The sequence below is a fragment of the Balearica regulorum genome, chromosome 25, assembly GCF_011004875.1.
Source record: "Balearica regulorum gibbericeps isolate bBalReg1 chromosome 25, bBalReg1.pri, whole genome shotgun sequence".
NCBI classification, from domain to species: Eukaryota; Metazoa; Chordata; class Aves; order Gruiformes; family Gruidae; genus Balearica; species Balearica regulorum.
In genome coordinates, this window is record NC_046208.1 from 6134709 (window position 1) to 6146280 (window position 11572).

The window sequence follows — 11572 nt, forward strand, 5'->3', positions numbered from 1 at the left end:
CATTGCTATTCTTGGCAGTTGAGAGCATTTGGGTATTTTCACTCCCTCTCTCTGAACTTGGCTGGGTAAGAAAGCCAGCATGCCCTTGGTGATTAGCGGTCACACAGAGCAGCTCTGTGTGTCCTTCTGTGGTTTCTCATGTCCAGAAAATGTTTCTGTGAGGGGAAAGAGCTGGAGGGGAAATAAATCAGGGGGTTGAATTTACTTGGAAAATGCATTTTTGGGCAAATCTCCCCAGAACCATTCCCTGTTGACCTCTAATATCTGTTTGTGCTTCTCCCTGAGGCAGGACAGGTAATTTCCTGGCTCCATAACTTGGCCTGGTCCCTGGGCTCCTCTTTGACTTTGCCTCCGAGTTCAGTACAACAGCAACAGCGTGTTGGGGAGATGTGCACCCAGGATTATTTTGGGGACATGGTGTCTGTTGCTGAGCACCTGACAGAGCCACTCTGGGAAAAAAATCCACCCCATGGCCTGAAAGATGCTCTCCAGCCTCTCTGAGTGACCTGAGTGTTTGGTCCTCATCTTCTTCCTGTGGCTGGGAACATCAGGTCCATCATGAAGGAAGCCTAGGAGAGCTCTTGAGGATGTCAACTTGTCCACTGCCTGCCCCAAAGTCTGGATTAAGACAAGGGGTCCCAATTCGTCCCCCTCTTCATGCAGAGCAAAGGAGTTCTCCAAGGCTGGTGGACATGTCCTTCTCCTCCTGACCTGCCTTCCTCCTGGGCTGCACTCCCCAAATCCCAGTGTGGCCCCAGTTTGGGAACTGCTTTCCAAACACCAGTTGAACCAGCTACAATGTGCCCAGGACCTCCTGGGATTTGACCCAATGCCTCTCCCAGCTTTAGCAAGGGCTGCTGCTAACCAGGATACCCTTGTCTAATACCTCCAAATCCTGCTCCAAACTCTGGACCCGCATCTGGAAATCTCTGAAATGACCCCTTGCTCTGCAGGGCTGGGATCGCTGGGGAAAGGATGGGTGGGACACCTGGGTTCACCTTCATCGTCTGCTACTGCCTGACCTTTTATCCTTGGGTGCTGCAAATGGTGTTGGGAGGTTTAATGATGATAATGAAGCCATGCCAAAAGGGCTTGCAGAATCCAGAGATGAACGACTTGCTGGAAGTATAAGGCTTTTGCCAGACAATGAAATTAATGTTTGCATGAAAAAAATACAGCGTTTTCTGACCTCAGATTTGTTTTATTCTCTTCAGTTGAGTTAAGCGATACGTATGCACAATTCAGCTCTGTCTCCCTGTCCGTTCACTTGCAGATTCTCATAGCGTGGGAAAGACGCAAGCTGCCGGCATCCGACCTGGGGATTTATGCTGCTAATCTGATTAGTGTATGATGGACGTGACCAGTTGGAAGGAGATGGAGGTGGCACTAGTCAGTTTTGACAACGCTGATCAGATCGTGGAGGATCCCTGTTATTCAAATGACCTCAGCCCCGCCAGCCAGTCGCGGAAAGGCCATCCCAGCTGTACCAACCTCCTCTCCAACTTGAGAATCCTCATCAACAGTGAAAACACCAACAATGAGACAATTTTCTCCAGGTTCTCCGCCGAGTTCAGTGAGCACCTGGTGGGGGAGAGGGTGGGCATGGATGAGGGGGACCAACGAGTCATCATCAACATCGCTGGGCTGAGGTTTGAGACGCGGCTCAAGACCCTCAACCAGTTCCCTGAGACCTTGCTTGGGGACCCAGAAAAGAGGATGCGTTACTTTGACTCCATGAGGAATGAATATTTCTTCGATAGGAACAGACCCAGTTTTGATGGGATCCTGTACTATTACCAGTCCGGTGGGAAAATACGGCGCCCGGCCAATGTCCCCATCGACGTTTTTGCTGATGAAATCACCTTCTACGAGCTGGGTGATGAAGCCATGGACCAGTTCAGGGAGGATGAAGGGTTCATTAAGGACCCTGAGACCCTCTTACCAACCAATGACTTTCATAGGCAATTCTGGCTGCTCTTCGAGTACCCTGAAAGCTCCAGTGCAGCCAGGGGTGTAGCTTTGGTCTCCGTCCTGGTCATTGTCATCTCTATCATCATCTTCTGCATGGAGACCCTGCCAGAGTTCAGGGAGGAACGGGAGTTTAAGTCCACCCAGGAGCTTTCTAAGAATCTGACAGACACCTTGCTGGCCCACAGCACCTTCACGGACCCTTTCTTTGTCATAGAGACAGCTTGCATCATCTGGTTCTCCTTTGAGCTGTTTGTCCGGTTCATCGTGTGCCCCAGCAAGACCGAGTTCTTCAGGAACATCATGAACATTATTGACATTGTGTCCATCATCCCCTACTTCGTGACACTCACCACCGAGCTGATCCAGCAGAGCGAACTCAACGGGCAGCAGAATATGTCCTTGGCCATACTGCGGATCATCCGACTGGTCAGAGTCTTCCGCATCTTCAAGCTCTCCCGGCACTCCAAGGGGCTGCAGATCCTGGGGCAGACCCTCAAGGCCAGCATGCGGGAGCTGGGCTTGCTCATCTTCTTCCTCTTCATTGGTGTCATCCTCTTCTCCAGCGCCGTCTACTTTGCAGAAGTGGATGAGCCGCAGTCCCATTTCTCCAGCATCCCTGATGGCTTCTGGTGGGCCGTGGTCACGATGACAACCGTTGGCTATGGAGACATGTGTCCCACCACCTTGGGTGGAAAGATCGTGGGGACTCTGTGCGCCATTGCAGGGGTATTGACCATTGCACTGCCCGTTCCCGTCATCGTCTCGAACTTCAACTATTTCTACCACAGGGAGACAGAGAATGAGGAGAAGCAAATTCTGCCTGGGGAGGTGGAGCGAATACTCACCAGCGTGGTGACGGGAAACGGCAGCATGGAGTCGCTCAATAAGACCAATGGGGGTTACCCTCGAGACAAGGCCAAAAAATGATGGTCAAGGACTGGGCACTCTCAGGTGGGATTGGCTGGATAAGGTATAAAACATCTGCACGCTGTGATTTTTTTTTTTAAACTAAATGTGCTGCAGCTTTTTGTTTTTCTAGACATTTTTCAATCTCTAATTTCCTGTGGCTATTCAAATAAATACCATCTTTCTTATCTCTCTTCCCTACCCATCAGTCTGCTTTTTATTATTTGATGCTCATCTGCTTGACATTTAGCTTCTCTGTCCATGGTGTCAGAGCAGAGTTCCCCACATACAGAGGTTTCCTTCATTTACCAGAGGGGAAAAAAAATGTGCAAAATTACATGAAATGCTTTGCTCAGTGGTACCCAACTGTCCAGGGATGAAGATGGGTCCGGCTCCCTGTTTTTCTTAATCCATTTTAAATGGTTCCTCCCCACCCACCACTCAGGACCTGGGGGTCTCACCAATTCCTAGATCTGGGACTGAAAAATAAGCTGGAAAAAAAAATAAATTTAAATGTTGTATTTTTAGCTGGACGAGTTCCCTGTTCTGCCTGACTAAATAATTTTGTTGGCAGACCAGGGTGGGCAGCAATGGATGGGACCAAGCCATTGGGTGGGAAGATTAGGAGAAGAGGGATGGTGACCTGTCACAGTGGCACGGCCACCAAAAAAGGTCCAGGGCACCATGGCTCAAAACTGGTTTTCTGATGGAAAACAGCTCTGAGAGAGGGAAGGGGATTGCTCCTGCAGCAAATGCTTGACTCAGGGGTTATCTGGTGTGCAAACACCCTTGGGGACAAGCCACTGTGACCTTGTAGCTTTTATTGTCCCTTCTGTTGCTGCAAATGGGGCACAGAGTAATGAGAAGTTTCCTGACGGCTCGGCTTCACATTGTAAAAAGGCACGTCTGGTTTTCTAAAACATGTACATTTCTGTTGGCACTTTTGATGGGAGAAACCAGCAACAGATCATTTTGCTGTTCTCTCTAATGCCAGCAGGATTTCTTCCGACAAAAACATTTTGTTCCAACTTCACTGTTTCACTTGGATTTTTTTGATGTTTCTGCCTACATTAAAATCACAGTTTCCCATGCAGTGTCTACACATCCGCTTTTATATCCCACATCTGTTATACTTGATGTCTCATCTCCTAAAGGTTTGACATGATCATTATGCAACATGCCAGCATCTCTGGTTTGCAATTTCATTCAGAAAGGAACGGTGAAAGATGGATTATTTTTTTTTATTCCTGGTCTGATGGAAAATGTGAGTTTGGGTGTGCTGGGATTTTCCCAGGGGCAGAAATCCTGCATCCCACCAGCTCTGCTGCAGAGCTTGTGCTGGCTCTGGCCTGAGGGGTTGTTATTTTGGTTTTGGGGGTCTTTTTGTGGACTGTCTTTCTCCAATGAGGTCTTCTGCACTCCAGGGAGATCGATCTGGGACACAACCAGCACAAGTCCTTCAGGAGAGGTTTTCCCCTCTGGGACAAATCCCCCTTTTCAGCTGTTCTCCATTTTTTTTTCCCCATCCCTCCACCATCTTCTTCCTCACCCCATCCCTCATAACCCCCAGATCATCATCCCAGACAGGAGGAGTAGCTGTGAGAGCTATTTAGTCTCCTTCCCACTGTGTTCAAGTTCTCATCATCTGTGGGGATGGCTGGAGGAGGCACAGCTGGGCACAGCTGGAAAGCAGCACCCTAAGACATCCCCAGCTCCTCTCCATTCACCCCTCCATTCCCCCCAGCCACTCTGCCACATCACTATTTTTATTTCATAGCAGGTTATTTCTCCTTTTCCTCTAGAAAGCATGAACTTTTAATATTCTTTTATTTTTTTAACGCTCCTCTCCCCAAACTTCACTCCCAACCTGTCAAAGCTGAAGCACTTTTGGTGTTTATTCCTTGGGAAGTCACCACAAGAAACTCTGATGAAAAAGTTTGGGTTAGGAATTATTCAGCCTGCTCACTATGGGCACATCTTCTCTGCTCCTGCTCCCTTAGCAAACAGGGACCTAAATGGTGCTGGGATGGGTGGATGGATGGATGGATGGATGGAGGGATGGATGGATGGAAGGGTGAACAACCTGATTCTTATTAACTTGTAAACTTTATTCTCAAATAAAAGACTAGATGCTTCAACGTTACATGCAGAAAATATTTTTTATCTGGACTCAACTTTTTGTTCTTGACTTTGTGCTGCTCTACAGGAGCTGATCCCCAGCTGGGAACTGTGTGGGGGAGGTTGAGACATGGGACATTATAGATCTCCAGATCTGTGAGCTGAGGACAAACTCTGCAGGGATTTCCCCAGCACTTTGCCTTACACTGTCCATTGCAGGAGGTCAGGTCCGAGGGGATTCCCTGATTTATGCTATGAGGATGGGGTCAGAGGCATTAAACCTCTCCAGACACAATAGCTTATTTCCAATTTATCCTAAAAGGAAGAGGAGGAAAACCAGGCTATGAATACCCAGTGTCAACACTCAGCTGGTACTTGATAAAAACCTGCCAGAAAACCCATTTTCCTGTACAATTTGCAACTTAGTACTTTCCCAAATACAAGCCTAAAGCTCAAAGCTCAGTGAAATCCATAAAAGGCTCTTATCAACTGTACCATTCTTGAGTCAAGCCTTAATGAGCCAGTCTGTCATGTCCTCTAGCATGCAGGCTGAATGCCCACTTGAAATTTTGTACTGCCACAGAAAAGGCTAAAAAGAAGACAAGAAACCTCTTTGCTTTATCAGAAAGCTGTCTTGGCTGCTTTTTATCCCCAGACCAAGTTGGAACCTGTGGCCACATGTGAAATATTTGTCAGCTAGAATCATCTGCCTCCTCCTTTGAGCTGAAATTTCCAAGCAAGTCCTGGAACATCCTTTTGACACCAGGCAGATATTTCTGTGCTTCCCTGATGCACAGGAGTACAGTTTTGGCACCGCAGCCACAAGATGGCACTCCAGGATAGGCATTTCCCTGGACATAGACAGTACCATCATGTGTTTCCCCCATCTCTAATTCATGCTTGGAAGCTTTTTGCTGGTTTATTTCTTTATTGCATGTGTGAATGTGGATGTGGAAAGGGATGCTTTGGCCATGGGGGGATGCTTGGGTGGAGGAAGCCCATTGCTGGGGACTCTCGGCACCGGTGCTGAATATCCATGCCAGGAAGGTTTAGGATCTGCCTCCTGGCACAGCATTTGGGCTGTTGGTCCTGCTCAGGACAAGGACACGGCTTTCCTCACCCATCCCACTCATCAGGAGCATAGCTACAGCCCCTGGGTGTTCCTCCTGGGTCTTGTCCATGCTGGCAGGGGCTGGTCCATGGGTTGCAGATCCTCAGAGCCACAGTTCCCACTGCATCGGGCTGATTTCTTGTTGCTCATAACAATGAGAAAATTCCTGTGATGGAGCTAAGGTAAAGCCCCATCTGCCCAAAATCTGGGATTAGATCCCTCTTGGGCACAAGGGATTCCCACCCACTGGGGCTCGGTGACCATGGGCTGTGTGAGCTCAGGGAGCTGAGGGGGATAAATCACATTTCCACCATCCCACATCATAAACTCCTTTGTGGTCAGCTCAAAGAGAAGGCAAATTTTGCATGGTGAGAGGACAGAAAAATTCATTTCCAACCCCAATCACCTGGATCTCTCCCTCCACATCCCTGTTCCCATCAGGTAAAGGAATCTCCAAGGCCCACTGGTGATGGAGCCTCATTTATCAATATTAATGCAAATAACCCCTTATCCCTGAGCACAGTAGAAATGAAGAAGCAGCAGGAACTCTTGGATCTGTCTCCTGGCCACCTGCTGAGTGTTTTCACTGTAGCTGCTCAGGAGGAAAGAGGCAGCCTCCATTTTTAATAGGGTTTTATATGGATGGAGGTAATTTCCTTTTCAAAAATGGGAACTGCTGCTTTAAAGAAAAGAAACAAAATTGGAGAAGGAGCAGTCCTGACCATGATCATAAAATAAACACATTAGATTTTGATGGATGTTTGCACAGTAGTAAAGACTGTAACTGAGGACTACCTGGTGTTTCCAGGCTCTTGTTGACCATCTCAGAGCACAGGCTGGCTCATTATTGGGAAAAGGGCATTAAATTGAGATTCTTTATGGGGAAACAACTAAGTGGATTGCGCTAAAGTACGGAAACTGAATTAAGGCATGACCTCTACACATGTGCAGTTGTGGATGTGCTTCCCAAAAAGCCTCATGATGGAAGGGCATGCATTGGTTGAGAGCTGTCTCCTGCCCTGCTCTCTTGAGTGGCCCAAGGGAAATCTCCAGCTGAGCCACACCAGCCTGGGGGAGTCACTGCCTCGAGATGTCATTGGGCTATTGGAGACCATGTAGGGGACACAGAGGCAAACCTTGAGCCCAGGGATGGAGTGTTAACGGATGAGCTTCTGGTGGGACATGACTGTGGGTCAGCAGGGATCTGCTCTGAGACAGGCTATGTCTGGGATGGTGAGTTCATTCTCCCTGGATGGAAATTTGAGGGTTCCAGAATTGCCCACTTGATGTAACCCCAAGACAAGAGCCAGTCTTGACTTTCTAGAGAACCACCCCTCAGCCCCTGCAGGCCACAGCCGCAGCTCCCAAAGGCCCAAGTCTTGTTGCATTGACCAAATGGTCCATAGCCACCACAAACAGCAAGTATATGACAGCTCCTTCCTAATTCCTGCCATTTTATTATAAATAAATGTGCAGCCACCAACTCTGAATCATCAACACTTTATTCGTGTGTGAGTGAGAGATTCCTTGGGGATCTCTTGCTACACCAAAACCATGGTTGTGGTTTGGCTGTGTGCTGAAACTACAGCACCACTGGCATTGCAGTGGATCTAAATAGCCTTGGCCAGTCCTATGCGGTTGTTGGCCCGGTCAAAGATGCTGTAGTACACCCTGATGAAGACATCTCCCAAGATCCAGAGGTCCCCAGAGGTGTTCTGGAAGCTGCTGATGCAAGGTCCTTGGTCATTCTGAGCATGAAGAGACAAATGGGGGTAAATGTGGGCTAGTATCTTTTCTTGCGTTGCTCTGGATGGCCCATGGCCATCCATCCCCTGTCTCCCATGGGAATGGGAGAAGCCAAGGTGACCAGAACCATTAGAGAAACTAGAAGGACCTTGAGAAAGGCTCCTGAAACCAGGACCACCTGGTTCCCCCTTACCTGCTCAGTGTAAGCCAAGGCAGACACAGGATACTGAACCCCATCGATGACAAAGATGACATCAGGCATGGCAGAAATGAAGCTGCAGTTCACGTTGTACTGCAGATGGCAGAGGAAAGAGGCTCTTAGGTAAGAAGCAACATGTTCGCAGGGCAAAAAGTGAAGGATTTTGATTTCACTGGCATGAACTAGAGACTGGGAGTGTCTCATGGTGATCTCTGTTGGAGGTACCAGAGCACCAGGGCTGCTTTGTCATGAGCAGAGACGTGGTTTCCCTGTGCATGGAAGCAGGCTCTGGGCCTGGGCTCGGCAGTGCCAGGCTGCCTCCAGGGCAAGCAGAGCAAGCCATGAATGCTCTTACCTCTCCATACACATCATGCCTGGCCCCGACTGCGCTGTGGATGTTACTAATGCCAGAGGGTGGCCCAGCCACAAGAGAAGTGCCAGTGTCGATGATGGCTTGGCAGCCGCCACTGCATGCTATCTCCTGGCTGTTCACAATGATGCTGGGGGGACAGAAAAAGCACAGGGCCATTAAATAACCAGTTGGATCTTAGCAGATCTTTTATAAGAATTCTTTTATAAACTTCTTTTATAAGAATTAAAGCTGGGTATGCAAAGTGCTGCTGCTTCCCTGCCGTTGAGCCTTTTGCTTCCTGGGATTTGCAACACTGGCTGCTGTCGCAGCCCCGTTGCACAAATGGGGGCTGAGGCACCAAACACAGCCCAGCAGCTGGGACTCAACCCAGCCCAACAAAAGTAGGTTTTGGACCATAGTTTTGCTCTACTCATTGCCAGAGGTATCCCCAAGAGCACAGGCTTTGTGTAAGAGAAGAATTGGGCTGTGTCTCAGGCACAAGGCATGCCCATTTTGGGTGGCAATTACCACAGTACTATGGATTTTGGCCTCTTGACCTTCTGCATCCCACAGCTGTGGAAAGCATCTGATGTTCATGGGTCTCAGGCCTCAGAAACAATGGTTAGAAGTGAACATAGGTCAGCAGAGCTGTTTCATTACCTGTCCATGGAGATCTGCCAGTAACCTTGGTAAGAGACAGAGATCCAGTTGATGGAGCCAGTGAAATAAGATTCATCGATTCCCCCAAAGATGACCACGCTCCCTGTCATCTCGCTGGATGATGCAGAAAAGAAAAACAGTGAAGGGTTTGCCATGTAGCTTCAGCGCAGGTAGCTTAAAACAGCAGGGCTGCATGTCCCGTGGGGCGAGATGCTGCTTGTGATGCCACGGTCGCATCTGCTCTCCTCATTACAGAGCATCAGTGAGGCAGTGGTACAACAGCAGTGTGTGCCAGGTCTTTGGACCCAGAAAAAGGGGAAAAGGGAGCCATGGTGGAAGCATGTGGCTGGAAACTAGAAAGGTTTCCCTGCAAGTCATAAGCTCCCCAGTGAGTCTGATGGCCACCTGCTACGAACCCCCCAGCCTTTGCACATCATGACAGAGACAACAGCCAGATGGCAGCAGTGACAGCAGAGGAGCTGGAGCCACCAGACAATGCAATGATGTGCATGAGATGCATCTGCTGCCTTCCCCAGCCCTTGAGACCCACATGGCTTACCGGGACAGATAGACTGAAAAGAGGTTCTCCTCCAGCAAGCTCTCATTCACCATGTTATCGAAGACCGGCGTGATCCCATCAGCAGCCAGATTTGGGTAGCCCAAGCCCAGGATCCCATCGAATTTGACGTGGACAAAGAATTGGCCGGGCTCAGTGGTGCTTAAGCCGAAGAGCTGATTGGTGTCCACCAGAGATGCAACCTAGGGACAGGGAGGGTGCCGTAAGATCTGGATCAGGCACTGCAATATTGATGTTAATCAGGTGGAGAAGGCACAAAGGACCCTCACTGGAAATGCCATCATGACACTCACGGTGACAGTGTCAGAGCCCACGATGCCCTCCATGTCACCAGTGCCATACTGAATAGACAAGTTCTGCCCTGTGCTTTTGTAGGTGGAGGACTGCGACGGGTTAAACATCTGATGGCTTTCTAGAAGGTAAGTGGGAAAATCAGAAATGAAGACTTTCAGCAAGGCTGAGCCATACAGGAAGTGTGGGAGGAGGAACCCTGCTGAATTGCTGTTTAGACCCACCATTTATTATTCTGCTTTCAGGAACAATTTAGCTGTGAGCATTTGCTGTACATCCCTGCCCCTCCTCCGGCAACCAGGGATCCACAGGAAATCCCATCATGCCCTTTGGACAGATGGAGAAACTGAGGCACTGAGCCCTAAGCACATCACCCTGTGGAGTACAGCACTGAGGAGGTCCTACACCCCAAATACTCATCTCTCCAGTGCATTTCACAGATGCTATGGACAGCCCCCACCCCCAGGGTCTGCTCATTGCACTGTCTAGGTGGCCCCCAGTCTCCTGGCAATGTCATCCTAATCTCTGTGCTTGATCATGCAGTTACAAGCCCAGGACATTCTGCTGGAGCCAGCTCTGCCAAAATGGGGAGACCTGCCTGCCCCTACTTACGGCAAGCCAGGCTGGTGCAGGAGATGGAGGGAACCCAGAGGTTGGAGGAGCCAGTGTCGAAGACCACGGTGAAGTTCTGCAGTGGGGTGCCAATGGAGATGGTCCCGTAGTACTCCATCTGTGGGGGCAGCAGGACCAAGAGATGTTCTTAAGGCATGAAACCAAACCTGGAGCTTCCCTGGGCTTGCAGCCTTTGTGGTCTCCTTCTTCATGGGGGGACACTCTGCTTCTAGCAGAGCTGCTGGGGGGCACATTTCAGTGTCCTGGCTCTGTCCAGGGCCACCAGCATGGACGGAAAGGGGCAAAGAATGTGCCCTGAAGGCTTTGTTTGGGGTAAAAGGGTTTGGGTTTGGTCCATCCACAGCACAGACAGAGGGATGGGCATCCCACAAACCACCCTGGGGCTGCGCCGCTGGAGATCAAAGCTAACACTCACGTCGAGGGTGTTCAGCATGGGCTCGGTGGCCACTTCAGTTCCATTGGGAAAAGCATGTGGGAATTTGGTGCCAATGTCATAGTGGTGATGCTGGAAGAAGTGGTGCAGCAAACCCTTCTCCCTGAGGACCTCTCTCAGCTTCTTACCCCTTTCCAAGGGCAGCCTGGTATGAGCACCAAGGAAAAGATACGTTAGACAGGATTTTGCTGCCTGCAGCCAGTGTTTGACACCTTCAATATTTGTGCTGATCCAACAGCAGAAGCACAGCAGACTCCCCCAAAACACTGAGTCAGGAGGATTTCTGAAAAACCCTGAAGCACCTCTAGAAACCACCCCCCCACACCCCACCCCACCCCCACACACACCCCCCCCCACACACACACACCCCCAGGTGCCGCCACCTCCTCTGCACCCCTGGAGCAGCTTTCCCAAGCTTCACCTCCTTTTCCCAAAGCCATTAAAAGGCTCCGAGTGCGAATTTTTTCCCCTTTCACATCGACTCTGGTGGCGGGTGAGAGCGATGCTGGGGTGACTTACTTGGTGATGCCCTGGGAGAGGGCAGAGGCAGCGCAGAGAAGCATGAGGAATCGCAT

General features: G+C 49.7%; 2 protein-coding genes across 2 annotated transcripts; one reads left to right on the forward strand and one right to left on the reverse strand.

Annotated features, from left to right (window-relative positions):
• Positions 1–1311: 1311 nt before the first annotated feature.
• KCNA10 (potassium voltage-gated channel subfamily A member 10) lies at positions 1312–2898 on the forward strand. Its single transcript, XM_010302555.2, has one exon. It carries the CDS (start codon positions 1348–1350, stop codon positions 2896–2898), a length of 1551 nt encoding a protein of 516 aa, XP_010300857.1. The 5' UTR covers positions 1312–1347.
• Positions 2899–7716: 4818 nt separating this feature from the next.
• Positions 7717–11572, reverse strand: LOC104635672 (embryonic pepsinogen). The gene is made up of 9 exons (XM_075775837.1): positions 11517–11572; positions 10980–11142; positions 10544–10661; positions 9934–10052; positions 9623–9822; positions 9064–9177; positions 8407–8551; positions 8046–8144; positions 7717–7854 (listed from the first exon to the last, which is right to left on the reverse strand). Exons 1-9 carry the CDS (start codon positions 11570–11572, stop codon positions 7717–7719), a joined length of 1152 nt encoding a protein of 383 aa, XP_075631952.1.

Excerpts from the sequence above, each read along its gene's own strand:
- KCNA10 (XM_010302555.2), top strand. The coding sequence starts at position 1,348 with ATGATGGACGTGACCAGTTGGAAGGAGATGGAGGTGGCACTAGTCAGT.
- LOC104635672 (XM_075775837.1), bottom strand. The coding sequence starts at position 11,572 with ATGCGATTCCTCATGCTTCTCTGCGCTGCCTCTGCCCTCTCCCAGGGC. Across the intron at positions 9,823-9,933 it reads TGGGCTCTGACACTGTCACC|GTTGCATCTCTGGTGGACAC; the intron begins GTGAGTGTCATG and ends CCCTGTCCCTAG. Across the intron at positions 8,552-9,063 it reads TGGCAGATCTCCATGGACAG|CATCATTGTGAACAGCCAGG; the intron begins GTAATGAAACAG and ends CTGTCCCCCCAG.